Here is a 27598-nt window from a genome sequence, read left to right as displayed (position 1 = left end):
TTTTAGAGCTGTACCCTCGAAATGTAAGGAATATTGGATCTCGCCACGACGTTCATCATAACCTCAAAAGTCATCAATCATACTGCATGATGGAAGAGATAGGGAAGGGAAAGACTATTTAATATTCAACTATACTGTACTATACATAACCTCAAATGTCAAACGGTGAGAGTTACGCTTTAGAGGAGCTAGACTTGCACTCCCCCCATTCTGACGTTGCCACATTATTTGCATAATTGACAAATGACAAAGTATATTTTGATTTTACCGACTGCCGACAGAGGCGTATTTACTATTTACTGTCATTTAAAACATTGATATTTGATATTTTATTCAAATCCAATAGTGTTGCAAACCAACGATTTAAACTTTATCTAGGTATGAAAAAATTTTGTATAATTTATTCTTCCTTAAATTTTTAATTTAAATTGTTTTTATTTTTATTTTTTTGACCGCGAAGGGGGCCCTTTGATTGAACAGGGCCCTGGGCTGCAGCCCATAAAGACCATGCCTAAATCCGCTCCTGTCAACAGATCATTAAATGGCAAGTAAATGGGTAAAAGATGTTTGGGTAGAATGTAAGAAAGGTTACATGGAAAAAAGGACATCTGCAATGTGGGTGAAACTGGAGTGTTTTATAAAGTGATGCCAAATGCAAGTTTTTCAATTAAATGTGAAAAATATATTTGTGGCAAAAGACCCAAGAACTTTTTTTTTTGAATATACAGCTAATAAAGAAGCCACGAATGATTTACAATGTTTTTCAACAATACTTAAAGTGGAACAAGTTAATTTTAATCTAGTAGATAACTGTCTAGGGTACCCTCACATGCAAGATTTATCCAACATAAAACTGTTGCTTTTGCCTCCAAAATGCATCCCCACCCCCTTTTACAGCTTTTATTTTTTTATTATTTTTATATATTTTTTAGGACTTCGGCACTATTAAAAGCTCCAAGAAGATTTCTTACGGATCAAAGAGAAGAGGATTAAATGACAGTGTTTCTCTACTGGATTCAATTCATATTGTTACAGATGAAATGGCGAGAAATTTTTTCTGGAAATTTGGTTTTCCATTAGTGATTAAAACATTAATGAAGACGTTTTACAACCTCTACGAGAATGGGTGAAACAAAATGAATTCTGATCATTTAAATGACATTGACAATTTCATTCACATGATGATAATTTGATAACTTCTGGAATTCCTATGAAGTGTGATATATTGGAGATTTTATTAAACACAGAAGAAAGTCAAAACATTGGATTTGGTGAAGATAAAATCACTACAAAATCTGTGCCAACTGAATCCCAAGCTGAGGAATGGCACAGAGACTTTATTTGAATTTTTTGAAAACAGTGACACTTCTGGCAGTGTTTTTAATGTGCTAAGTGTAATAAAAAGAAAGAGTTCTCAAATTGAAATCCATGAACAGGTCGCATTTCTAAATTATATCAATTTTAAACAGGGAGTGATTAACGATGCATCTGTAATATCTTTACAGATGCATCATTAATCAATCATTAAATACAGCAAATAAAAAAGGTATCTTACATTCTGTAATACACATTTTTTATTTGCTTGCTTAATTTATTTATATACATTTTTATGTTGTTCTCATATGTTAGATATGTATACTCTTTATTTGCTTATTACACTGATACTTTTATTACATTAGCCTGTAAGCATGTGTGCAAAAAAAAAATGAAATTTTTCTGAGCATGCAGGAATTTGAAATATCAGGGAAAAAAAAATTCAAAATTGTTAATTTTTTGATGCCTCCTTTATTCTCAATCTTTTCTGTTGTTGTTGTTGTTGTGGTGTTTTCTGGTGCAAGGGCTACTTAGGCCATATTGCGCCTCCCAAATTAATTGAGTTACTTATGATAACTGCACGGTGAGCAGTTAGAAACGGTTATACATTTTTATTTGTTTTATATAGAAATAGAATTCAGAGAGATTTGCTTCTTTACCTATTATGCTATTCAGAGAGAGAGGTTGCTGTAGATCTGAAATGAAACTAAAAGACATTCGTCGGGCATTGCTAACAAGTTACACTCAAGGAGTATATGTTTTACTGTAAGTGGTTGCGAGCAGTGCGCACACTGCGGAGGATCGTTTCCTGTAAGCAGACAGAGATGCGTAAAGTGAGTGTGACCTATACGAGTTCTGGCTAAAATTACTTCTTTTTTCTATTTTTATGAAGGCTAGAAGTCCATAATTGTGGTTCAGGTTTTATTTGGAATAGCTTGTTATTTGTTTGCATTTTCCACAGAAGTGTCCATTGTTCCATAGATGTTCTTCGTATATTATGTTCTTCGTATATAATCAGGATATGGGACTAGGTCATTTGTTGAGGATATGATGGAAGGATACTTAGCAGCACTGTCTGCACATTCGTTTCCTAGAATACCACTGTGGCCAGGGATCCATGAAAAGATAACTGTTTTCTGATGCTCATGAAGATGCATCAGCTTATGTTTTATGAGCTTTAATAAAGGATTTTTAGGTGGGGAAGTCCTTTTCTGTGAATCAGTATATATTATACTTTTATTTATTGACATTAGCGAGATGTTTTCCAGAGCAAGCTTAATGACATGGAGCTCAGCAGTGTAGCTGCTGCATTCGGTTTGAAGTGAAATTGAAACAGTTGTATTAGGGAAGACGGCAGCTGCACCCACTCGATTGTCAGACTTTGAACCATCAGTATAGATCTTGGTAAAGTGGGGATACTTTTGTGAATGAGCAACACATAGTTGTTGGATGTTAATATCTGCTATAGAGTCTTTACCCCATTGCTCAAAGTATTCATCAGAAGAAAGTGTGAAGTTAGTCCATGGGGGATCTGGATCTTTTTTTTTTCTCTGATGATATTATCAAGCTGAATATTCCAGCTTTCTGTTAGATTCTGCAGTCTGATACCAGAAGGTCAAATTGTTCTAGGTTTATTTGCACAATGGGTTTTCAATTGAGAATTATGCAACAATGGCCAAACCGGATGAGTAGGCAGGCTTTTAATTTTAGCTGAGTAGTTCATCAGCAACATCTTTCTTCTGATGTTAAGTGGAGGTTCGTGAGCCTCAACATAAAGACTTTGAACTGGTGATGTTCTATATGCACCTAGGGCTATCCTAAGAGAAGAATGTTGGATGGGTGCAAGACGAGCCAAGGTGCTCTCCCTAGCTGAGTCATAAACAGGTGCTCCGTAGTCTAACCGAAATCTAATTAGACAATCTTTTCTGAACATAACTGTAAAAAAAAAACATTTTTTAAATTTTATATTTTTAATTCATTTTAGAAATTAAAACTCTCTTTAGGCCTGTCAGTATGTGAAATGCAAATCGAAAAACCACTTGCTCCAGAAAACATGCGCAACTGGACACACTAGCACGTCAATAACAGGAGTTCCCGCTGCGTGAAACAAAGCATGTGCTTCAGCGGTTTGATTCCAGATGATGCTTCAATATCACGAAGCTATTAAGCATTACTGATTGGAGGAACATGCATGGCAGTAATACAGGACTGTTATCAATAACCGCACGTGACAGATGCCACTCAACACACACATATAATTAGGTTTAATTTAATTCACGAATTTTTCCTAATTATTCAATAATTAACAGAGATTTCTGGATTTTCAGTGGAGAAATCAAAGAAAATATTTTCAAAAACAGCTATTAGGGTTTTCAGTTGGGCGGATGGAGTAGATGAAGCACAAATTACTAAAATATTGTCATGGGGGGGGGGGGGGTCTCATTGACCCCACGCACCTGCTCAGAGGTAATGCATGCTTTGTTTATATATGTTCATGCATATTATGAATAATGGCCATACAGTCAGTCCTCGTATAACACGTGTTTACACTACACGAATTTGATCATACACGATTTATAAATAGGGGAACGATATCGTATATAACACAAACCGAATTTGCTTATGCACGATTCGCTTTTGTTTGTGTTTACAAGAAATGGCAGTCGAACGCAGAATCACCCCAACTGAATGCAACACGATAGAAATGAAGAGAAGATTCTGCAAATGTATTTGTTTTTTTATATCAGTGAAGGGGAAACACATTTCACCATAATAAGGTAAAAACCCACACAATTCCAGCTATTGGTATTATCGCAAATGCCATTAGATTGAGTTTACTACCAGTTTATAACAGATTCCACTAGCAGGAACACAAATGGAAATTGTTTTTGTTGTTTTATGATAGTAAGCCCCAGAAATGTGCTTTAGTAAAATGTGAGGCGTTAATAGTGTATCTCTGCCTTTACGGTGTTGTTTATTCAGTTGCTACACGCGTGCAGCTTTGTTTATGTCTATCAAGCGTGCCTCCTCATTTTGTAATTTATTCCCTAAATGCTTTATTCCCTAAAAATTAGTAAAATACTTAAAAGGTGTGAAAAGGAAGCATCCTGGTGAAGACACTACAGATTCAGAGAGAAAAAGAAAAGCAATATCAATAAACAGAGGCAGACTGGGTCAAAAATTCTTACCCAGGAAAATTTGTTATGGCCAGTCCGCCTCTGTCGATAGAGAAAAAATATGAAATTGTGAAACGCTTTGAGCGAAATGAAAGACCATGTGATATTACACGTGCTACAGGCCTAAATGAGGCAATGCAGAGAATTAGAAAGAATGCAGAGAAAATAAAAACAACTTTCATAGCAGGAACAACTCAAAGTGTAATTAAAATCCATTAGATCAAGACACAAAGAATTGGAAGAGATGGAACGACTATCATCTGTTTGGATAGAAAAATCAAACAAAAAACAAGTTTGCTTACGATAGAAGCAAAAGCATTAGCAATATTTTATTATGATTATTTATTGTGTTTGGTAATGTTTTGGTTACAAATATGTGTTCAATCTTGGGTGGTCAGCACCTAACCCTATTTTTCCCATAGGGCCTGTTGTTTAGATTGCACAATTTTGCATTGCACGAGGGGTTTCTAAGAACACAACTATCGTGCTATACGAGGACTGACTGTATTGACCAAAACAGCTGGTCCTGTGGCACTTATTACAATCAAGTTCGACAGTATTATCCTTTTGAGAGCATATTTATTTATACAAAATACAGTACATCAGATATAATTTACTGTAAATTTTCAGGTAATTAATATGACTTTTTTTGGCAAATGAGCAGATCACTTCCCATTAAAAAGTTCTGTGTACATTAAAAGAATTAGTTTCATTCTGTTATTATTCGAATAAGACTGATTATGCCTAGAAGCCTCTTCCCTGAAATTCAAATGATATTTGTAATAAAGTTTCCTGAACAAATGGAAGTTGATGATGAACGGCAATAGAGCAAGTGTGAATGGAGGTGTTAATACTTACAGCTGCAGAATTTGGACAAAAGGCAAACAAAATCACAAAAGACAGTGTGGTATTCAGAGAATCCATCATAGTCTCTTAAAGTCACTGTGCAGTATGGACTTACGACAAAATTTTTCATATTGGTCCATTCCTTTTTTGGAAGAGATCCATCCTTCTTACCAATTTCCTAGAACACAATTAATAAACAATAATTGCTACTATTCAGTTATGACTGATTCTATCATTCTAGCTCTCTAAAGTAGAATGGATGGTTTAAGATGACATTCATTCCTTCAAACAGAACAGCTTGAGTCATGAAGCTGTTTTGGACACATTTCACCAATGAGAGGATTATTACAGTCCAAATTTCCTCAGAACAGGCCCAACTAAACCACCTGATCTGAAATTCTGACTTTGGCTTTATAGCTTTCTAAGGAACATCTACCTTGGTAACACTGACACCCTGGTGCGTGTGAAAGTAAGTGCCACACACACCACATTGTCAATGTCCTACCTGATATGTTAAACGCTACTGTTGAAAACAGTTCTTCAGTTCCAGTTATTACAGACCACGAAGGGCAACAAAGAGAATAGTTCCTTTCTTAATCCTGGTACATCTATATTTGCTGTTATCTTAACCCCAGAATTAATGCCAAGCTCCCTTGGCAACAGCTTTTGGAAAATTTCTATTGCATAATTCTCATCTACATTTTCTATGTAGCAGACCTATTCATAAATCTCATCTGCATTTTCTATGTAGCAGACCTATTCATAAATCTCATCTGTATTTTCTATGTAGCAGACCTATTCATAATTCTGATCTGCATTTTCTATGGATTATGAGAAAATATTTAAATATGAACACTTTCTCATAATTGGCTCTTTACAATTTTATCAGAATTGTTGAATTTTAATTATAGCTATCCTACATAAACACACAAAAGTAACAGGCTTATTTAATATATGTATAATTATGTTATAACTCTTATTAAGAGGCATGTGCTTTTTTTGGACATGCGCCTTGTTTTTGTTATACAAAGAGTATTTGTGCTTGTTTTTAATATTTATTTTTAATATTAAGCAAAACAAGAAAAATAAATAAAAAAGCCATAATATTAGTAAAACTTCAGATATATAATTTTTTAACTTATATATATATATATATATTTAATAGTTTTCTTTAGCTTTTTTGTTTCTTAACAAAATGGAATAAAATATACTAAAGGTAAGCATTATATACATGCCTGTAGCTTCGGTGGGTGTAAAAAGTTGATACCAGTTTTGTAAAATCGAGATCAGTGCATCAAGGCCAAGTTCTGTGGCACACGTCACCAACCAACGTACCATCTCTCGCCGCCGCCAGTTAAGAGAGGTAAGGGTCATTCTCATAACCTAAGAATGAAAGAAAATAAGATAAATCAAATTTAGGTTTTAATTACATTTATAATGCAATTTATGAGCACCAAAGCATTCCCACAGCTGTCAACCTTTTACTTTCAGAAAGCATTTTTTAAAATTTAGACCGTGACTTCAATTAAAATTCACTGACAGCAATATGTATTTTATATTAAGATTACGGCCATAGGACTGTTTATGAGTACAGTATGTTTTCAAACGTTAGAGCACCTAGGATTTTTCTTCTGGATTTCTGTTTAGATTATCTGTCAGACACCAAATGATTATGATTCTTCAGAAGTGTTGAGTCAAAGTTTACTTGGCTTTGATGTCTAGATACAATGGCTTTGATGTTTAGATTTGGCTATCAAGAACATTTCTGAAGTTTCATCAAAAAGAGATCTAAAGAGAATTTTTATTAGTTTAATCTGTATACTGAATTCCGGTAGAACTGTTTTTTAATTTAGATTGCTGAATATCTTCTAATTTCTGATTCAGTCTTCTTCCAATTATACACACATTGCTGTGAGGAATTATTCAAATACCAAGCATGACTTGAGATCATTTATATTTCAAGTTTCCTTCTATACTTATTAGCTCTTCAACCAAAAATCACTGCTAAACTTTCTTCTTTTATTAAAATACCCATGGCAAATATTTCATCAAAACTGTTTTTAAGAAGAAGTAGAGCTTAATACTGAAGTAAACTCTCCCTCAGCTCCCTTCACTGCTAGCTAAGGTGTCAGTGGAATGGACTTTGGTAACAAAATGACAAAAAATGCAATCTGGTAATTTTTTACATGTATAACTATATCATCCTTTAAAATAATTACAATTATTGCACAAAAATTGTCAGGACCTGGAAACTGCTATGAAGAGTTGTCCATGAGAAAAAATACCAACTTTGTTAAAAATCTGACCCTGAGTTTTGTTGATTGTGATAACAAAAGCTAAGAAATTGTTCTTCTCTTCAAAGTAAATGGCAAGTTAATTTCACTGGGAACTAAATTAATTCTTGGGATTAGAAAATTGGTTGGAAACTTTTTTTGCAATTTTTTTTTTTTTTTCTTCTTTTTTTAAATTTCAATTTTTCTGCTAAATAAAACCTATTGCAAAAGAAATCAGGTCAAAAGCTTTTAGTCTTTGAGTTATTCGAGTTCAAAGAGTGTCACGGACAGGGGGACACAAGCAAATTATATATATAATAAAAGCTTCCAATAGGTTCTCACAGAGAAATTGACAGAAGTGATACTGCAAAACAGCCATTACTTCATCTGTTTCTTTATCCTTAATGATGCTGAAATGTAGTGGAAATCTGTTCACAAAAAATTTCAAATTTGAAAATGATGCACTGCAAATTTGGAAATTTCTGCAACCTTAACATTCATAAGAACATTTTTCAGTGGGAACTTGCACCTCATGTAGTCACGTGCAGTAATAAAGTACTTTCTCACTGAACAAAAGAACAGAAACTTCTCTAGTTTTAGACTCTCCATGGCCTTAGCAGTAGAAATGCTTATGAATAAGTCAGAATCATTCTTTTAATTCAATCTGCTTTCAAAATGGAAGAACATTTAACAGCTGTTGGTTTAACAAATTGACACACAAGATTCTTCAACATATCACAGAGTGATAACCTCAGTAAATAGATGCATGGCACTTTGATTAAAGAGCTGTGTTCAGATTTTCAAACACGCATAATATTTAAAAGAAACAGGCAAAATGATTCATTCAAGCCAGAAGAAGGAATGTGAATGGACTTTTCACATATAAGGATAAAATGCCTAAAGTTATCAGCTTTCTTGAACTGTTTAGAATTGATTGCACCAGAGTTTCAAGGAGTTCATTCTTTTTTTTTTTTTTTTTAACTTTCAAAACTGATTCTTTTGGATCATGACCTAGATTCTGTCACGAGTCAGTGACACTTGCTAGTGATTGTCTGTTGTACTTTTCAATTTTGTAACACTGAAAAGTGCTTATATGGCTTTTCTCACTATTCTACTACTCTAGTTAAGCATTTACCTTAAAGCATCCAGTTGGTTCAAAACCTCTTCACTTCAGTAACATGTATTGATTGAAACTGTTTCAATCTCGTTTCTTTTAGCACTTCTTTCTAAATGGTAGTATATGTCCACGAAATATTTATCCGTTTTCATAGGAAGGCAAACAGTTGCCCCACACCCTCTTCAGCACACAATCAGATGACAAAGATATAGAGGTGTTTAAAAGTGATGGTAAACATTTTCAGGGTGAAAAGTACACTTAAAAATAAGAAAAAGTCTCAGTAAAGATGCATCCACAAATCAGCCATTTCTGAGTTAAATGGCATTTTTGTTTAGGATGGATTACTCAAGAGAGGACTGTATTAGCTCTGAGTGTTCACATTATATGTGGCATTGTTTTGTGAATGTGTTTTTGTGAGAAATGAAAATGCAAAACATAATCTCTATTTTTTTTTTTTTTTAAATTAAATACAACAGTTTTACAATTTGGATAGATCATTTCAAAATGTTACCTTACATGCATCTCTTAGAGAAGATGTTCAAAATTTTTCCCATTCATCCGAATGCAGAAATAAAGTCTTCACTTGTACTCTTTCAAAAATCCTTAGGACGTCTCTGATTTGCTGACAGCCATATTGAACATGCTGTCATAGTTCTTCCACCATATTGGTATGTGTTGAATAAACCAGAGTTTTCAAACAGCCCCAAATACAAAAACCTCTCAGGTCATCTGAGAGCCCAACCAAGGGGTCCGCCTCATCCTATCCACCATATCTTTCACTCAGATGTTCTCTTGCAAGTAAAGAAAAATGTGCTGCTGCACCATTATGCATAAATCATATTGTTTGATGTTGATGAAGAGGAACATCCTCCAGAAGCTCCAGTAAGTCTATTAGGGAGAATATGTGGTCCTATCAGATGTTCACCTAGGATACTTGCCCATACATTCAGTGAAGAATGATGTTGGTATTGTAAATGAACAGTGGCATTTCGATTTTCTTCATTCTAAATGTGGCATATGTGGGGGAAAAAAAAAAAAAAAAACCATTACTCATGAACTCAGGATTTCCTATACATTTCTGTAGCGTCCATTGGCTGAAGATGACTTTTGGTGGGTACTCATTTGCACTGAGAACTTGAATGTGGTAGGAGTACAGTAAATGTTGGTGCAAAATCTGCCAAATAATGCTGTGGTTAATGCACTCTTCTGCTAAGGTAATCTTGTGTTTGTACCCAGATTTTGTTGTACTCTCTGCAACACTCTTTCCTGCAGTTTCTGAGTACTAACTGACCTCGGCTTCCCCTCACTCCTGTAGAATGAAAATCGTCTATGTCTCTAAGATGTTGATGGAGCCTAGTAAAAGTGTAGCTGTCCAGGTGTCTTCAATTGGAAAAAGTCCCAGAGTACAAATGTGTGGCCTCAAATGCATTGCCATTAGACTTACCATATGTGAAATACAGGTCCACATACTCTGCATTGGTGTTAACATCATGTGAAACATGAATCACAATAACTGTCACAACAGAAAACAACCTCAAAGGAACTTGATCTGCAGTGAATGTGAAGTGCTGGCAACAGATCATTTACTACTAGTTCCTTCACTAAACAGGAGGAGGAGGTCGCAATGCCACATGATATGTGTACTACAGTATTGGGTACATTACTCCTGCATGTTTGCCTTTCATGTGTACGTGTTCTCAGTGTTTTGTTTGAAACTATCCATTTAAACCGAGAACCACACATTTGTGCACTTTTTCAAGCTCTTCAAAAAATTAAATGTGCAAACAAAGTAAACACTTCTGCATAACCAGTGTTTACCAAAAACACTGCTTATTTCAGCAATGGCTGATTTTGCAGACTCACGTTTTCTGAGAATATTTTGCTTATTTTTAAATGTTATTTTTGACGTGAAAATATTTACTGTCATGTTTTAAACAGCCTGTATACTGTTACTATCAAGTGCTCAATCTGATCTTTTAATCTTGTTATTTTAGTTGTTAGGCCTACTAACAAGGGTATCATCAAAATAAGTGACAGGTAGTTTTTTAAAGGAATCTTAGTTTTCAGGTTGGTTAGAAGAAGAATTTTTTATTTATTTTTAATGAAAACCCCAAACATGAAAGGTATTAGAACTAATAGTAGTACCGTGCATGGGGTTGGAGGTTGAGAAGACGATTTGTTGATATTAGACTTGAACTTCTGTAGACTGTAATTTTCAGGAAATATGTATGAAGGAAGGTTGTTCCAGAAAATGGCAGTCGAATGAATAAACGAGGAAGATGAAAAGTTGGTTCTGTGAGTTTAAAGATGGACAGTAAATGGATATTGGCTGGTGGCGGCATGTATTCGGACTGTTTTGAAAGCGAGAGTAAGAATTATAGAAGCCAATTCAGAAGAACAATGCCCATGGGAGTATCTGTAGAAAAAGCATGCAGCAGAAACAGTACGTCTATGAGACAGAGAGTGGAGAGACTCTGTTAGAGATGAGTCATTAATTAACCTAATTGCCCTCTTCTGAATGGAATCTAGAAGCCTGAGAAAGGTTTTGGGAGCACCACCCCAGATGTGGAAACCATATTCCATGGTAGGAGGACTTGCGATTTGTATAGAGTGAACAGCTGTTTGGAAGAAAAGTAATGCCGAGAGCGAAAGGGAAAACAAGTTTTTTTAGATGCAGAGGAAGCAATATTTGTAATGTGCTTGTGCCAAGAGAGAGAGATTAGAAGTTAGGATAATCCCCAAAAGAGATATATCATCTTGACTAGAAATCAGAGTGTCACCAAAGATAAGCATAGGAGCAGAAGAATCCTTTTTGCAAGATATAAGACAAGACTGAGTTTTAGAAGGATTGAAATCAACTAAGTTGTCTTTGCCCCACTGGAGAATTACCTGGAGATCAGCATTTAAAGAATTGGTGGCGGATAATCGAGAAGTTGAAGCTGATTGAGCAGGGAAAGGTTTCTCAAATTGGAATGCAATGTACTATCATCAGCAAAACTATGGATAGGATTTGCGGTCAATGGAAGAAGGTCATTAATCTACAAGAGGAAAAGAGTGGGGAAAAGAACTGAGTCTTGGGGACACTGGCATTAGTGGAGAAGTTAGAAGACAGACATCTACCATCACCCTCAGTGAGCGATCAGAGAGAAAACTGGATAACCAATTACAAAAAAACAGTTGGCAAACCATAAGATGGAAGCTTGTTTAGAAGACCTTTATGCCAAACATGATCGAAAGCCTTTGAGATGTCAAGAGCAATTGCTTGTGTTTCACCAAACTTTTCCATTGAATTTGTCCATAAATGGGTAACATAAGCCAGAATATCACCAGTGGATCAACACTGACGGAATCCATACTGGCGATGGCTGATCAGACGGAAAGTTTCTAGGTAGCTTAAGAGTTGGTGGTTAATTGATATCTCCATTACTTTAGAAAGAGTAAAAGTAATTGCAATGGGACAATAATTGGATCGGAGTGATTTGTCACCCTTTTTAGGAACTGGCTGGATATGTACAAATTTCCAAGCAGAAGGAAAAAACACCTTTGGAATAAGAAAGTGAAAAAAAAAGGCATCAAAGAACAGGAGTAGCAAAGTTCAGGAGCACAGGTTTTGAGAACAAGTGGAGAAATACCATCAGGACCTGGAACTTTCTTAGCATCAAGGTTCGTCAACATCCTTTTGATGGAAGACCACAGGAGGCATTGAATAGAGCGGGTTGGGAATAGTGGGAGGTGTTTTACTAAGATCATTAAATCATTAATACATGAGTTGGAAGAAAATGGGATGCTGCAGGTCAGCTTTATCCTTGGCTGAAGTGAGAATAGAACCATCTGGTTTTGAGAGCTGGGAGCAGAGATGGGCAAAATTGCGGCCATAGCTTTGGCAAGAGACCAGGATGTTCGGCTACCATTAGGGTAAGAAGCAAGTTTTCTACTCTTAGCCCATTCAAAATCTAGTTTGGACTGATTAATAAATGCTTTACAAATGTTGTGAGCTTTGGTGCAGTCAGAAAATGAAACTGAAGAATTGGAAACAAGCCAATTACGATATGCAATGTTGTTCAGCCTTAGCACATTTTCTGGAAAACCAAGGTTTAGATAAAGGATGATAAAGGATTCCATTCCTACAAGAATAATTTCACACATGATCTGAGCAACTGTTGACATCAGAAGTCTGAAAGAGTAATCCAACCAAGGAAAAGAAATCTTGAAGATCATCCCATTTTGCATTCTTGTAATGCCAAACAACATGAGGTTGGGAATAGCCATGAGATAAAGGCTCCATTGGAGAAAAGACTATCACCAAGTTGTAATCTGAGGTTCCTAAAAGACCACTCACTTCGACCGCGTGTGGTTAGAAGGGTTATTTGTGAGAAAAAGATCAAGCATGTTGGCTGTATGGTTAGGATTGTCCGGGATTCTTGTAGGCAAATGAACAATCTGTGCGAGGTCATTAGTAATTGCAAAAGCCTCAACATCTCGACCAGCTGGGTCTGTGTGACTAGAAAATGGAAGCCAGCTGGAGTTGTGAACATTAAAATCACTGAGGAAAACTACTTCACTGTTAGGAAAGTTGGACTGGAGAAAGTCAAGTTTCAAAGAGAGGAAGTCAAAGAGCACCAAGTGATTAGTGTAGTTGGGAGAACAGTAGAGACAACAGATGAAATTGCACAGTGAGGTAGAGAGATTTTAAGCCAGAGAAGATCGAAAAGAGGAGATTCCAAATTACCAAGTCTCTGACAGGGAATATAGGAATGGACGTATGCACAAGTACCACCTTTGAGGCGAAAAGAATCATACAGCGAATAATTTGGGCAACTGAAATGTGATTCAATAACTGAGATTCTATCAGAAAAGGTACACGAGGTTTGGCAGACTGTAAGTGGAAATGGACATAATTGACATTAGAACTGAGACCACGTATATTTGTGAAATGAACTAGGAAGTGTTGGGAGATTTAGATCTTTTTGCAGATAAGTTTGCTCTATTAATTTGACAATTCATGGTGTATTCAATAGTAAGAAAAAGTGTGTGGGGGAGATATGTTGTATGACGTAATGAAATTTTTGAATATGGCATACACATGGTAAGAATATACCGAGATCCTTGACATAACGTGGCCTCGACAATGCTCCCCATATACACACTACTCGGACTCCCTCCTGTCACTATCTGACAGAGTAGAGTTAGCAAGATTATACACTAGCTGATCCGGAAGCCTCCTAGAGAGTTACCAATAGGTTCGGTCTGGTGTACTAACTAGCGACCAGCCTGCAAACACCGTTTTAGAGCTGTACTCTCAAAATGTAAGGAAGTTTGGATCTCGCATTGGTGTTCATTATAACTTCAAAAGACATCAGTCATACTGCATTATGGAAGAGATGGGGGGGGGGGGTTGACTGGAACTTATCTCTGGAGACTAAACATGGATTCCACCACTTCAAGCCTCCAATAAACAAAGTGGTGGCATTTTACTGGTTGATGAGGGTCATCTACCACCTAGCATTGCCTGGTAACACAGAGGGGTGGCATTCCTCCGTACGGTGTGGGCGCCACACCTTGACCCCTGCTTATGTTGATTCATACCTGTTTGATCACCCACAGTGTGCTTGCACATGGGGATTATACCCGGGATTACTAACAATCCCACCCTCGTGAAGGTGCAAGCAGAGGATTTGGCTGTCACAGACCGTCTGGACTTCGCTGAAATTGGGTCATTGGAACTGATATTCAGGTGACTCTCGAGTCACCTGAATATCAGTTCCATCAGCATTTTAGACTCCCCGGTAGCAAGCACAGCTTGTCTGGCATATCTGAGAGAATGTCTGCGACAGCCTTAAGGATCAAGGACCTCAAGGACAAACGCACAATACTGTACCTCATAGCACATCACCTTATAACACTGCACTGAGAGCAAGCTGTTTTCAATTCGATGATTTTTTTTTTAATTAGGCAAAATCTGCACATTGATATATAGCTTGGAATCACTTTGATTACTGCCATCTGTAGCAGTTGAAAATGGCATATTTTTAAAAGCCACGAACGTTTTTTCTTTCTCCCTCCCCCTCTCTCTAATTTCACTCACAATGGCTGTTGTTTTGTTCTTCTACATCCATATTTTTTGCTATTTTATTATTGAGAAAAATATTTTTGGACAATACTCCTGTACAATTAGCAGAGTTTAGAGGAAGGTTACGTTATATGATACAATGCAAATATGCATTTGGAAAATAAGACCCTAACATGGCAATATTTATAGAGGATTATGTTGGACAGCATTCCATAAACTTGTGAAACTTTTCAGTAGCACGTACACTGAGTGTTCACTGAATTATGACCATCTACTTAATACTGTGTTGGGCCACTGTTTGCATGGATAACAGCCGCTATTTGCCTAGCCATTGACTGCATTAAATGTCTGAAGACATCCATAGGGATCTGTAGCCATGCTGCCTTGTAGGCAGCATGGTCACAGATAACGAGTGTGTCCATATGCCTCACTTCCCATTCCAAAATATCTCACAGGTGTTCAACTGGATTGAGGTCAGGCAAACTGGAGCCCAATCAAGATGAATGAAATCTTCATTGTGTTCCTTGAACCACTTGTGCACAGTGTGGGCCCAATTACGTGGTGTATATCATCTTGGAAGATCCCCTTTCTGTCCAAGAAAAAAATGCAACGTGGCAGGATGCACAATGTGTCCTAAGGACTGCTGGTACAACTCACCAGTGAAACATTGGCCCGTACGCACCAGGAGTCCTAGTTCTTGTTAACCGTGCCCCATATTAAAGAACCACTGCTACCTGCTTGGATAGTGGGCTCCAATGGGTCCATGGACTTGTGTTGCTCACGTCACACATGATGTCCGTTGGCATGATGCACCAGGTATTTGGACTCATCCAACCAGCACACTCATTTCCAGTCCTCCAGTGTTCAACCATTATGTTGTTAACACCACAGCATTCACTTGATGATGATCATCAGTGAGGAGAGGGTCGTCTGCTGTGGAACTCCATACCTCTGAGTGTGCAGTGTATCATCATCTGGGATATTATTCTTGCATTCCCCATAATGTATCGCGATGTAACTGTTGCACAGTGACCTGCCATTGAGCTTGTACAACATGCTGCACCATTCGCTTACCATGAACATCCACTTTGCATAATCCTTTTTAATTCTGTCGATAGGAGGAGGTTTGAACCATTTGAGACCATTCTTTGTACATATTAACCACGATGGGCTTTGAGTAACTGACAAGACATGACATTTCTGATATGGAAGCATCTGATGCACGAGCTCCCAACATGCTCTTTTGAAACTTGGTGATATCTTTACTATGTCCTATAACTGCTACTTTATCATTTTAACTTGCATGATCAGATGCAAATTACCACTGTGCTAGTGTAGAAAGCTGTTTGGTTTTTTATATTGTGAGCTATGCTGCATAGTCCATTACAGATAGGGTGGTCATAATTCAGTGATCACTGAGTGTAGATCTACATTTTGAAGGCCACTTCAAACAATATGTTCCTTTGAATTGCCTTAATTTTTTTTGTGCATGCTGCCATTGTGCAAATAGTTTTGAAAATCAAAGGAGAAGATTGCACCTGTACCCTGGTTACTTGATTTGGATCCACATTAGACAAAACTGAAGGACTCTGTGATATTTTTATATTACTACTTTATAAAAGCCGTGAATTAGGGTTGAAATTGAAAGTGTCTGCAATTCTGCCCAGACACGATAGGAGGGAGTATATGATGAGAGCCCTGTCAATCAATTCGGCCCTGGAAAGATTGTGCAGGGCTCAAGGGGTAGAATTTTTTTCAGCCTGGTCTGTACTTGTTAACAGGAGAGACTGCTTCTACAGGGATGGGATACACTTAAATAGAAAGGGTGCAAGAATGTTTGCTGATGCTATCGAGGCAATGTTAGGTGGGTCGGAAAACTGCTAGATTGGGGGGATACATGGACTAATAGATTAACAGTAGCCACTGGCAGAGGTGAAAGTGATTCTTGCACTGCTTCTATTGGAATGAGCCGCAGCCTGGAAAATAAGATGCAGGATATTTCAGAGACTGCTGGGAATCATTGGGGTACAAGTAAACACATGGGTTGTGTTAGGGTAGCTAAGAAAAAGAACAGGTGCATGTATACTTGTGTGTACACCAATGCTAGGAGTTTAGTAAATAAATTTGATGAATTTGAGGTATTGCTCAAAACATCAAAGGCAGATATTGTGGGGATTTCAGAGACGTGGTGTCACACAGATATAAGAAATGCAGAACTGGAATTTGGGGAGTACAATGTCTACAGAAAGGATAGACAGGATAGGAAGGGAGGAGGGGTTATGCTATTAGTTAAAAAACACATAAAATCCAAGGAAGTGAAGCCAGTCGACATCGCTGGACAGTGCAGTGTCGAGTCAGTTTGGTGTGACATAAGCATTGGGAGATCAAAATTGAGAGTAGGAGTGTGCTATAGGCCTAATGACTCTGATGAGTATAATAAGAAACTGTTCGGAGAAATAGAGTGGGCCAGTAAATCAGAGAGTCTTATAATGGGGGATTTTAATTTCCCAGATATTGACTGGAATTTGGGGGCTGGTCACTCACACAGTAGCAAGGCTTTTGTGGATTTATTGGATGATTGTTTTCTACATCAGCATGTTCGGGAGGCAACTAGAGGGAGTAATACTCTTGATTTGATTATCAGTAGTGATTCTTCATGCATTAAGAATCTGCAGATAAATGAACCACTTGGTGGCAGTGATCACAGTGTGCTGAAGTGGGAGTTACTCAAAGAGGTAACTACCATTAGGGGTAAAGGGAAGGGGTATTGCTTTCGTAAAGGCGACTACAATGGACTGAGACAGTATTTAAATTCTATACAGTGGGATCAACTGATGATATTGCCAACAGCAAATTCAAAATGGGAAGCATTCAAAGAACTTATTGTGGAAGCTACTAGGCTTTACATACCAACTAAGAAATATTGTTCAAGGTTTAGGCCTAAATGGTTGTCAGATGAACTAATGAGACATGTGGCAGAGAAGAAAAATGCATGGGATACATATAAATTAATGGGTGACATGGAAGCCTATGATAGATACAAGTTGATCTGTAACCAAGTTACAAAGGAGGTTAGGCAGGCGAAGGCAGATTACGAGAGATCCTTGGCAAGGGATGCGAAGAAAAACAGCAAAGAGTTCTTTACTTATGTAAACTCTAGAAGGAAGGGGATGAATCAGATTGGTCCACTTGAGATCGATGGGTCAACTGTTGATGACCCTGCTCGGGTAGCTAACAAACTAAATGAATATTTTGCATCGACATTCACACATGAGGAGTTATTCAGCGAGGGGAATGCCAGAGGTGTATTCAACTCTAGCAGTAAGCTAGAGAATCTTGTAATAACTGAGAGCAAAGTGGAGGAGAAATTGTTGAAGATAAACACAAGAAAGGCACCTGGGGTGGATGGGATCTATCCAGTTATATTAAAGGAGGCAGCAAAGGAGGTAAGCAAACCCTTAGCCATAATTATGAGAGCTTCCTTGGACTCAGGGGAGGTACCCATTGACTGGAGATGTGCAAATGTGACCCCAATTCACAAAGGGGGATCAAAGGCTGACACAAGTAATTATAGACCTGTGAGTTTAACTTCTGTTCCCGGAAAATTAATGGAGGCACTGGTGAAAGAAGCACTGCAGGATCATCTAGACAAGACTTCAGTTATAGCTAGGACACAGCATGGTTTTGTTAAGGGGAAGTCTTGCCTGACCAATTTGATTGGATACTATGATGCAGTCACAAAAGAACTGGATGCAGGGAATAACTTTGATATTATATACTTGGATCTTAGAAAGGCTTTTGATACTGTTGCACATGGAAGACTGCTGCACAAATTGGAGCAGTGTGGCATTGGAGGCAAGTTGCTGCTATGGATAAAGGGGTGGTTGAGGGGGAGAAGACAGAGAGTGGTAATCAATGGACACTGCTCATCGTGGACTAATGTTATTAGTGGAGTCCCTCAGGGTTCAGTATTGGGGCCTTTATTGTTTTCTGTATTTATAAATGATATTGATGATGGTATATCAGGCTTAATGTCCAAGTTTGCAGACGATACGAAGGTTGGCAGGGTTGTCAAGGACACTACTGACACTATGCTGCTGCAACAGGATTTGGAAAGGTTGAGCAGATGGGCTTCGAGGTGGCAAATGAAGTTTAACATTGACAAATGTAAAGTACTACATATGGGAAACAGCAACCCCAGAGCAACGTATCAACTCTGTGGTACTACACTGACAGTGGTAGAGAATGAAAGGGACCTGGGGGTGGTGGTGCAGGCAGATATGAAGTTCTCTGAGCAGTGCAGACGAGCTGCAAGAGTAGCTCATGGTGTATTGTCAATGATATATAGGAATTTTTCTAGCAGGGATAAGGAGGTGATTATTCCCTTGTATAAGGCAATGGTCAGGCCACACCTAGAGTACTGTATACAGGCCTGGAGGCCTCATTTCAGGAAGGATGTAGAGCTGCTGGAACGAGTACAGAGAAGGGCAACTAGATTGGTGAATGGGACAAAGGGGTTCTCTTACGAAGAAAGGCTTAAGTTTTGCAAATTACAGTGTCTGGAAACTAGGTACCAGCGGGGTGATCTGATAGAGGTGTACAAAGCCTTGAATGGTTTGAGCATGCTCAATGCTGATGGGATTCTTCCTCTAGCTCAGAAAAATCACCTGAGAGGGCATAAATTCAAATTGAGGAAAGACAGATGTAGGATAGATGTGCGGAAATTTGCCTTTAGCCAGCGGGTGGTTGGTGGGTGGAACAGACTTCCATCCCTTGTCGTGGAAGTTGATAGCCTAAATAAGTTTAAGGCTCAGCTGGACAGGTATTTCGAACGAACAGAGGGGTGAAGTGGAAGTGGTTATTTTTATTTATTTATGTTACTTTTTTTTTTTTTTTTTTTTTTTTTTTTTTTGGCTGATGCTGCATAAGCTTGCTTTCTTGCATCAAATGCCTCTACTAATGCTAATGCTAATGCTAATAAGACTGAAGAGCTGTGGAATTCAAATCCAGAATTTGATAAAACAAAATCAAATAACAAACAAATAGATACAGAGGATATTTTTATATCAAAAAAGTAATAATAGGTTTTATTTACAATTTTTTGAAATCCAAATTGATTGTTGACAATAATTTCTCTAGGGTTGGGCAAAAAAGTAAAAAAAAAAAGAATATATTAATTTTCGGAGTATTTATGTAAAAATGCTTTAACTTTTAAAAAATTTCAAGAAAAACTCACTCTACACATATATGTATGGCAAAGACAAGAATGCCATTATAATCAAATATATTTTACATAGCGACAAGATTTAACATTCAAATTATAAACTATTTTATTTAAATTTTATTATAATTACTATAATGATGAGAGGTTTGATTACCTTCTTTAACTTTTAGCAAAGAAAAATAAAAATTGAAATTTTTTTATTTTCATTGGAATCCCATATCTCTTCATATGTCACACTGGACATATGAAGGAAGCCAGTTCAAATCAGAAGATACATGGAGAGCAACTGGGAAAAGCAATTACAAAATACAGCAATGGATACTTGCATTTTCACTGTGAAATACCACAATCTATTTTTGACTTTGAATGTTGTTCTTGTGTGTAGTTATTTGCAAATTTCTGATTAAAATCATATCTATATAAGTACACAAAGCAAACTTGTTACCTTTTCTAGATATTATAATAGATGGAAATATTTTGCATATATGTCTTCTTAAACACAGCATCACATTTCTTTTGTATCTTACTGAAGGGCATCATTAAATCAAATTTAGTTTTGTACCACACATTCAGTGGGAAGGGTAGAGGAAACTTTTTTTTTTTTTTTTAACTTATTTGCCGTATAGACTATCGTGGTGATAGGCGTGGTGCCTAATGAGCAAATCATTAACTAGGGAAAAAAAAAAAAAAAACCCAACTAAATTAAGCACAAATTCACAGAACTGTTTTAAAAATTTGAATTTAATATCAAAGCCTAGTTTTACTGGGGCTTTTTTTTATGAAAAAGAGAAAAAATATTTTAAGATGATAATCAGAACTGGACAATAGGCACCTCTGTTGTAAACCTGGAGAGCTGAAAGCTGTGCATTTCTGAGTAGTTCAAAAATCAGAAGTGATTTTTCCATACACACAATAATATATTCCAAAAATAAATAAATAAAACAATTTTTATATATTTTCTAAAAAAACTGATAGAAATACATCAGGAGAAATGATTATTTCCCCCCCAAAAGTTCTAGTCCAACTATTTTCAATTAACAACACTTGTATGTGCAAAAAATGAAAAACCTGCAAAAGCATCTTTACCTGAAGGCCCAACTGAAAGGAGACATCTAAAAGAGTATGATGACGAGCAGCTCCTGTTCCTTCAGCAGGTACAGCAATACGGAATGCATCCTGAGCTAGTTTAAATAATTGGGAGGAACTGTGTATGTTGCGTTGGGCTGATTTGAGTACTGTCTGTAACCTTGCCACATCCCCTATGGAAAGGAATTGGAAAGATAAAACATAGTGTTAAGTGAAATTAAAATTTTTCAAGTTTATTGTATTGCTTCAATCAGTAAGATCACTGTTTAGTTATCTAATATCCAAATGAATCATTTAATGCAGTATTCTGATCAGATGACCAAATCAACACATCTATTTATTTATAACAGTTTGAAATGCTGTGGACTATTTATAATACAATTTTTGGAATAAAGGGCTATTAGAAATAAACACAAACTGCATATTGTGCAAACATTTGGCTGATGCTATGTTGTCGACTGTACTATTAGTTGGAAATTACAGCTTTAATGAGACATTCCTTCTGAATTTTCACCACTGCATGAGCAATTTGGGAGTTAATTTTAAAATGGAGGAGGAAAGTGTATTGGTTTAGATAACATACAAAGATTGGTGGACTTTTCATTGATGTGCTTTTTATTCTCTCACGTTTCCCTATTTTTTCAAAAGGGAAACAGATTGTTCTGTGTAAAATGTTTTCAGAGTATTGAGGGGGCTTTCCATTAAAGCGAACTTATGGCATCAACATCACAATAAGATGGCCAGCTAATAGGAATGAAGATGTGACTAAGACATTAGGAGGAAACTTTGCAAGATATTTTGTAATTTTTTACCTTATAAGTTAAATGCCAATGTATTAATTAATCATCAGAATATTAATTCATTTTCGAAATCTATTACATAAAGAAATAATACCCAACAATTTATTTCACTTAAAACAAGTGAAACAGCCTATAAAATATAGTTAAAAGAGAAATTAAATCCAGAATACTTAAACTGGAGGAATTAAATCAGGAAATGCATCAAATACTCAGTTTCCCACCTTAATCAGAGTTTACTCTCATGCATCTGGCTGTTTGGTGGAATTTCTACAAGCAGGATGTGCTGGTCCTACAGTAGGTATTATCTTGGAGACTTGTGAGAGAAATAGGAAATAATTTATGTAGCAAGGATAGGTGGAATGGGACCAAGCTATGACTGACAGGGGCAAAAGTTGGTGATACTGTTTACATGGTACTACTGACGATAAGTATAGGTGACCTCAGACTTCACACAACAGGTACAAAGCAATGAGAAAACGTAATAAGTTAGAGTAGAATTTGAGAGTAACTGGAATTTTTCCAAGACATGATAGGAGGGAGGTTATGATAAGATTATTTTCAATCAATTGGGCAGTGGAGAGATTGTGAAAAGCCCCCAGGGTAGAATTTTCTCAGCATGGGAATGTGCAGATGAAGAATTTTGAGCTCCTAGGAATAGATAATTTTTTTTGGAAATTTTTACCACCTTTTTGATTAATTAACATATTAAATTTTGTTTAACAAATAGTTTAATATCCTTAGTCACATTCAGTAGTTTATTTTTAAATTTAGCTAGAGATCTTGCCAAATCGACAATACAAAACCTATACAACTTATTATTTGTAGAGCTTTTGTATTGGTGATTTGGCACAAATATTGTAGCATGCAACTAGTATGCAGTGGAATTGTAGAGTTTAATTGTGAAAATAAGTAGCTTGAAGGCTCTAATCATGTAGAATAGCACATTCAAGGTTTAGACCTAAATGGTTATCTAATGAACTAATGAGACTCGTAACAGAGAAGAAAAATGCATGGGATGCATATAAATTATCAAGCGACTCAGAAGCCTATGGCAGATATAAGCTAGTCTGTAATCAGGTCACAAAGGAGGTTAGGCAGGCGAAGGCAGATTACGAGAAATCCTTGGCAAAAGATGCTAAGAAAAACAGCAAGGATTTCTTTACTTATATAAACTGTAAAAGGAAGGGGATGAATCTGATTGGTCCACTTGACATTGATGGTTCGACTGTTGATGATCCTGCTCAGATAGCAAACAAACTGAATGAGCATTTTGCATCTACATTCACACATGAGGAATTATTAAAGTTTGAAAATGGCAGAAGGTTATCAAATTGTAGCAGGATACTTAATGATTTTGTAATAACTGAGAGCAAAGTGGAGGAGAAATTGTTGAAGTTAAACATAAGAAAAGTACCTGGGGTGGATAGGATCTATCCAGTTATATTAAAGGAGGCGGCAAAGCAACTAAGCAAAACCTTAGCCATAATTATGAGAGCATCCTTGGACTCAGGGGAGGTTCCCACGGACTGGAGATGTGCAAATGTATCCCCAATTCACAAAGGGGGATCGAAGGGTGACACGAGTAATTACAGACCAGTTAGTTTAACTTCTGTTCCGGGTAAAATAATGGAGCCGCTGGTTAAAGATGCATTGCAGGATCATCTAGACAAGACTGCAGCAATAATTCAGACACAGCATGGGTTTGTTAAGGGAAAGTCTTGTCTGACAAATTTGATAGGATATTATGATGTGGTTACAAAGGAACTGGATGCAAAAAATAATTTTGATATCATATATTTGTATTTCAGGAAAGCTTTTGACACTGTTGTGCATGGAAGACTATTGTACAAATTGGAGCAGAATGGGTAAGTTGCTACAATGGATAAAAGGATGGTTAAGTGGGAGAAGACAGAGGGTGGTAATCAATGGGTGCTGCTCTTCATGGACTAATGTTATTAGTAGAGTCCCACAAGGTTCGGTGTTGGGTCCACTGTTGTTTTGTATATTTATCAATGATATTGATGAATGTATATCAGGCCTAATGTTGAAGTTTGCAGATGATACAAAGGTTGGCAGGGTTGTTAATGACAGTAATGGCAGTGTGCTACTGCAACAGGATCTAGATAATTTGGGCAGATGGGCTAAGAAGTGGCAACTGAAGTTTAACCTTGACAAATGCAAAGTACTGCATATGGGTAGAAGTAACCCCAGAGAAACGTACCAACTGTGTGGTACTACACTTAAGGTGGTAGAAAATGAAAGAGACCTGGGAGTAATTATGCAATCAGATATGAAGTTTTCTGAGCAATGCAGACAGGCTGCCAGGGCAGGTCATGGGGTTTTGTCAATGATATATAGGAATTTTGCTAGCAGGGAAAAGGAGGTGATTGTCCCTCTGTATAAGGCAATGTCAGGCCACACCTTGAGTACTGCATACAGGTCTGGAGGCCTCATTTTAGGAAGGATGTAGATTTACTTGAGCATGTACAGAGAAGGGCAACAAGATCGGTCAGGGGAATGAAGGGATCCTCTTACCAAGAGAGGCTTAAAAATTCTGCAAATTGCAGTGGCTGGAGACTAGGCACCTGCGCGGTGATCTGGTTGAGGTGTATAAGGCCTTGAAAGGGTTGAGCACGTTGAATTCTGATGGGATCTTTCCACTTGTTCAGATTACGAACCTAAGGGGGCTAAATTCAAATTAAGAAAGGACAGATGTAGAATAGATGTGCAGAAATTTGCCTTTAGCCAGCGGGTGGTTAATTGCTGGAACAAACTTCCATCTGTTGTTGTGGAAGTTGATAGGTTGAATAAATTTAAGGAGGGACTGGACAGGAATTTGGAGGGAATGGTGTGATTTTTTTTTGGCTGATGCTGCATAAGCTCATACACTTGCTTTCTTACATCACATGCCACTACTACTACTCTTATTTATTTTTTGTATTTAGCTAATAAATTTACTTTTAGTAAGGATATAACTAATTTAAAACTGTGAATGTAAAGGTATAGTGTAACGCATAACTTGAACTTGATAGTGTAAGGCATAACACTATTTAGGAATCTATTAGATTAGTGTAGTATTGTCAATTAATCAATTCAGTTGTATTTAAATGGAAATCGTGCTCTAGACTAGAGCAGCAAAGCAACAGGCACAGGGTAGCAGGTGTGCTGTTGCTTGGGAGAAGAACCAAAGGAGAAATTCTCCTATGAATCACAGTCTAACGAAACATGTAACTTGTGCAATGTTTGCAGATATTTTTGGAACAAGATATGATACAGCCAATAGGGATGTTGCTGTGTGTATTTGGTGCAGAGAGTATGAAGAAATTAGGCAGAAACTAATCGTTCTGATGGGTGTTTATGAGAGTTTGAAGAGTAGAGTGAATGCCCTTGAAGGAATTAAATGGGAGGCCCATCAAGCTCTCAGCTGCCCAATGCGATGCCAGAGCTCACACTTGTGCATCAGGCAACACAGCAGCAATCCCCAAGGCAGAATGTGCAGGCCACAAAGGAGGTAGTTACTGTCGGTGACTCTATTGTCAGGGAAATGGGAAATATATTGTGCATGAAGGATGAGTGGAATAGGGACCAGGGTATGAATGCCAGGGGCAAAAATAGGTGACATTAAAGAGCAGATATCATCTTTTAAGGGCAAAAAAGGTAATGTTGTACATGTTGGCCCTAATGATATTAAGAGTAGGAAATTTGAGGACTTACTTAACAAGTACTGGGCAATACTGGGAAAAAGTTGTGAGTTAGGATTGAATTTTAAAGTGTCTGCACTTTCAAAGTCAATCCTAACAGAGCTTTGTCAATCAATTTGGCCCTGGAGAGAATGTGCAAGGCTCACGGGGTAGAATTTTTCTCAGCGTGGTCGGTGCTTGTTAACAGGAGAGACTTTTACAGTGATGGGATACATTCAAATAGAAGGTGTGCAAGAATATTTGCTGATGCTTTTGAGGCAGCAATAGGTGGGTTGTAAAACTGCTAGCCTGGGGGATACACAGAGTAATAGATGAACTAAAGCCTCAGGCAGAATTTCAATTCCCTAGAATAGTTCTGATGGGTGTTTGTGCGAGCTTGAAGAGTAGGGCAAATGCCCTTGAAGGAATTGCCTAGTTCTTTGAATTTACTTAAGCTATCAACTTCCACAACAACAGATGGAAGTTTGTTCCAGCAATCAACCACTCCCCGGCTAAAGGAAAACTTCCGCACATCTATTCTGCATCCTTCCATTTGAACGTATGCCCCCTCATGTGCGTAGTTTGAGCAAGAGGAAGAATCTCACCAGCACTGAGCTTTTACAATCCATTCAAAATTGAGAAGGGATAGTTGCAGAATAGACGTCGGGAAGTTTGCTTTCAGCCAGCATATAGTTGAGGCGCCTCCGTAGCCAGGTGGGAAGGAGCAGCAGTGCATAACACATGCTTCTTGATTAGACTGGGGTTCGAGCCCGTCACCACCAAATATGGAGGATGCGGAAAGATCAGGGAATGACCACCACATATTCCCAGAGCAATATGGCCTTATTTGCTAATGCTCCTAAAAACCAAAAATAACAAAATAACAAACATATAGTTGATTGTTAGAACAAACTTCCATCTGTTGTTGTGAATGTCAGTGGTTTTAATAAATTCAAAGAAAAACTAGAGAAACTGTTGGAGGGGATGTGCATGTTATGAATGAGTGTTTTTTTTTTTTGTTGATGCTGTATAACCTTGCTTTCTTACATAATTTTTCACTTCTAATACTAATAACTGCAGTAAAATACAGTATTACAAAATTTAGTATTATTTATTTCACAGTACAGCATTTTTCAGTGACTATATGTATTTCTTTCAAGTTTAATGGGCAGTCAGATTTAGCAAGCTGCCTTTACTTCACTACACAGTCCCATTAATTGAAGTTTCACAGAATAACATATAGAAAGACAAGTCAGGCATTTAATACTTAATATAAGGTAAATAGTGTTTTGCTATTTTCTAAGTAATTTTTTCACAGAAGAAGTATACCATACAGTATATGAAATGTATAAGTAATTTGTATTGTCATAGATATTATGGATTCATCTTCGTTTGTGTATCAGTTATTACTTCTTACCAATATTTGCAATTATGTTTCAAAAAGAACAAAACTGGAATTCTGGAAACTGAAAAGAATAAAACTTTTGTTCTCACATTTAACAATTTCTTATGTGATGTTCTTTAAATCATATTTTAAACTTTTTCCAATGATCATTAATGCCAAGATACCACCGAAGAAAACTTTTTTGATCATTAAACCACACTGGATGTTTTTCTGGGGATTTTTTTAGCACATCAACTACTTGAGTCACAGCATGCCAATCCATATGATTTGTGTCATATATTTTACATCTATACAAGTGTGGATTTCTGGGCTGATTTTTATATTGTGTGGGATGAAAATTCTTATTTCCTACATCCTCCTTCCCATTTAAGAACAGCTAACTACAGCTCTGACCTGAAACATCACCAAATGGGCAGACAAGTGGCAAATCAATCACACTGTCAAGGAGGACTCAGTGAGCCACTTTACACAGCACTGAATTTTATAGTCACCCGCACACTCCTGACCCATCATTTATGTCTGCAATAAGTGAAGTTGCAGACTTCTGCTTCGTAACAGGACGGTAGAATAATGAATATATTTGCTTCACCCCATCTGTCAGCTGATA

At 37.1% G+C, this 27598-nt stretch overlaps 1 protein-coding gene across 1 annotated transcript in view; it reads right to left on the bottom strand.

Annotated features, from left to right (window-relative positions):
* Positions 1 to 27598, bottom strand: part of LOC150087255 (zinc finger SWIM domain-containing protein 5-like) — a 452587-nt gene that overhangs the window by 18253 nt on the left and 406736 nt on the right. The window contains exons 14-15 of the mRNA XM_090372423.1: positions 21107 to 21279; positions 6572 to 6719 (exon numbers count right to left, since the gene is read on the bottom strand). Coding sequence (XP_090228549.1) covers positions 6572 to 6719; positions 21107 to 21279 — 321 coding nt within the window. The remainder of the gene's footprint in view (positions 1 to 6571; positions 6720 to 21106; positions 21280 to 27598) is intronic.

This window comes from Mastigoproctus giganteus, chromosome 4 (genome assembly GCF_048544385.1).
Source record: "Mastigoproctus giganteus isolate SK-2022 chromosome 4, ASM4854438v1, whole genome shotgun sequence".
Classification (NCBI taxonomy): domain Eukaryota; kingdom Metazoa; phylum Arthropoda; class Arachnida; order Uropygi; family Thelyphonidae; genus Mastigoproctus; species Mastigoproctus giganteus.
This window is presented reverse-complemented; position numbering and strand designations above follow the sequence as displayed.